The 2,199-nt window shown below is 42.2% G+C and overlaps 1 protein-coding gene across 1 annotated transcript; it reads left to right on the top strand.

Moving 5' to 3' along the window:
- The first annotated feature begins 379 nt into the window (after positions 1 to 379).
- LOC111068778 (glycine-rich protein 1) lies at positions 380 to 1,676 on the top strand. Its single transcript, XM_022358492.2, has 2 exons — positions 380 to 461; positions 764 to 1,676. Exons 1-2 carry the CDS (start codon positions 417 to 419, stop codon positions 971 to 973), a joined length of 255 nt encoding a protein of 84 aa, XP_022214184.2. The 5' UTR covers positions 380 to 416; the 3' UTR covers positions 974 to 1,676.
- Positions 1,677 to 2,199: the final 523 nt, after the last annotated feature.

Below are 2,199 nucleotides of genomic sequence, written 5' to 3'. Positions count from 1 at the left end.
CATCATTCCGTAGCACTACTCATCGACGGAACTGGTTGTTGCTTCGTTTCGTTAGTTAATTAGTTATTTATTAATAGACGCACGCCAAAAACATGCACAGGGCACGGGAGCAATTAAACGATTGTCAACAATAAAATTTATTATTAATATTTTTATTATACAAAAAATTCTACACTAAGTCAGTTCAGTCGCATGCACGAAGCACACACACCGAGATGCCTATCAGCCCCTCAAGGGGAAACATATTACATGGAATGCTGCTGATGCCCTCAAGATTTTTGTTTGGATTAAAGCCATAAATATTTTCGGCTCCAAAACATGCCATAAAGTTTACTATATAAAGCCCTAACGATCACTTTGAATGATCTATAGTTTCTGTTTCAACTTCCAACACGTTGCAAGCTGCTGTTTTCGATATGAAAGTTCCAGTTCTTACTTGGATCGCGCTGGCTCTGCTAATGGTGAGAGTTTTTTAGTGGGCCCTAGAGTTTTACCAACCGGAATAAACGGAATTAAACTTCTTCGATTTGTAATCGAATTCCCAAAAAATTATTGAAATTTGCTAAAATTTCGTTGGGAATTAATCGATTTTCTCTTCAAATTTAAGGACATTTCTGCTATAGCTGAACTCTTAGAATGTCAGAGTAAAAAAATAAGTCTTAGAACCTACCAAAAACCCGTTTCCAGCTCGTTCTCTTTGGGGAAAACCTCACACTAAATCTCAAGTCTATCATATTCTAATGATATTTCCCTCAAAAATTAGAGCATTGCTGCAGCTCAAGGGCCTGCCGAGGCGGCTCAGGCGGGCATGGCCATGGCCGTTGGAGCTGGCGGACAAGTCGCAGCCCAAGGCGCTGGAGCGGCAGACGCAGGCGTGGGCATGGATGCGGGTGTAGGAGCTGGAGCGGGTGCCGGAGCTGGAGCTGGTGCCAAGGGAGGAGCTGGAGGTGGTGGTGCCAAGGGCCGACGCTAGAGGCGGCGGCACTTCCGTTTGAAATACTATTTGGCTTTTGCTGTTTGTTTAGGGCACGCACTTGTACGTCGCACTTGCCCCAAACACACTTGACTCCCTGCGGCACTCATAATCTGTGGCACTCGTACTTACACTCACATTCAAAGGCACTCGTTCTCCTATTCACATTTAGCGGCACTCATAGCCCCTTTTCACACTCACACACAATCGGAGTGGCGCCAGTTTTTTTTTACGAAGGAAAGAGAAAGATTGGAGGCTCAGTGTCATAATTGATTTGGAATTGCGTGGAGTCGTCGCGTCGTACCACTGCTGCCCCACTGATGGAACGTACAGCTCACGATTCCCCGAATCGGCGCACTTCAAATGCCGCACTTTTGGCAGCTTAAATTCCATTTAATGCCATTTTTATGAAATACTGGAATACACCTTCAAAATGTATCTATCGATTGTATCTACAGACAGTCGCTACGGCAGCGGTTTCAAGGCAGCAACATAAATAGAAAACTCATCAGCAAATGTTAAAAATATCAACAGAATTTCCACATAAATCAAGTGATCAATAAATAAATAAAAATATGGCAAACACCGGTCTCCCCCCTCCACCCCACAGTTCACCGACGCACCAGCAGTACTAGAACCCGCAATATTGTGAAATATAGCAAATAATAAATAAAAAAATGAACAACAACAAAAAAAAAAAGTAGAAATATAAAGAGGGAAAAATTCATCGGAGTGGTCGTTGTATTATTTTTGCACAATCATCGAATGCCTGATTGTTTACACTAGGGAGTGGTGGAGGTGGTAGTGTGTAGCAGGCAGGGGGGTGTAGGTTGTTTTTTTTTTTGGCGTAACGAAAATGCGGCGGTATTTTTATGAGCGCAAATACTGGTTGGGTGTAGGGTTTGTCTACGCTTCTGTGGATTGTGGGATTCTCTTTGGAAGAGATTTGCTGGAAATTTGTTAAGGGAATTTTTAAGAGATTTAAAGGAAAATTTAGGTTAATTTTTTAAAGATTCCATTTGAAGGGAATGTATTAATTAATTCCATTTATGAACCATTTATCCATAATATTTAAATATCTGAAGGATTTTCCTCCGCTTGACCTACAAGTTCTTTCCATAAGAAAAGTCCCGTCTCTTGTATAACTCGTCCCATAACTTGCCACAAAATCCCCACGTGACCCCTGGTACCAACCCCCTTCTGCGTTTGAACTTGAGAGACCAGAG

The sequence above is a fragment of the Drosophila obscura genome, unplaced genomic scaffold (genome assembly GCF_018151105.1).
Source record: "Drosophila obscura isolate BZ-5 IFL unplaced genomic scaffold, ASM1815110v1 contig_30, whole genome shotgun sequence".
NCBI lineage: Eukaryota > Metazoa > Arthropoda > Insecta > Diptera > Drosophilidae > Drosophila > Drosophila obscura.
This window is presented reverse-complemented; position numbering and strand designations above follow the sequence as displayed.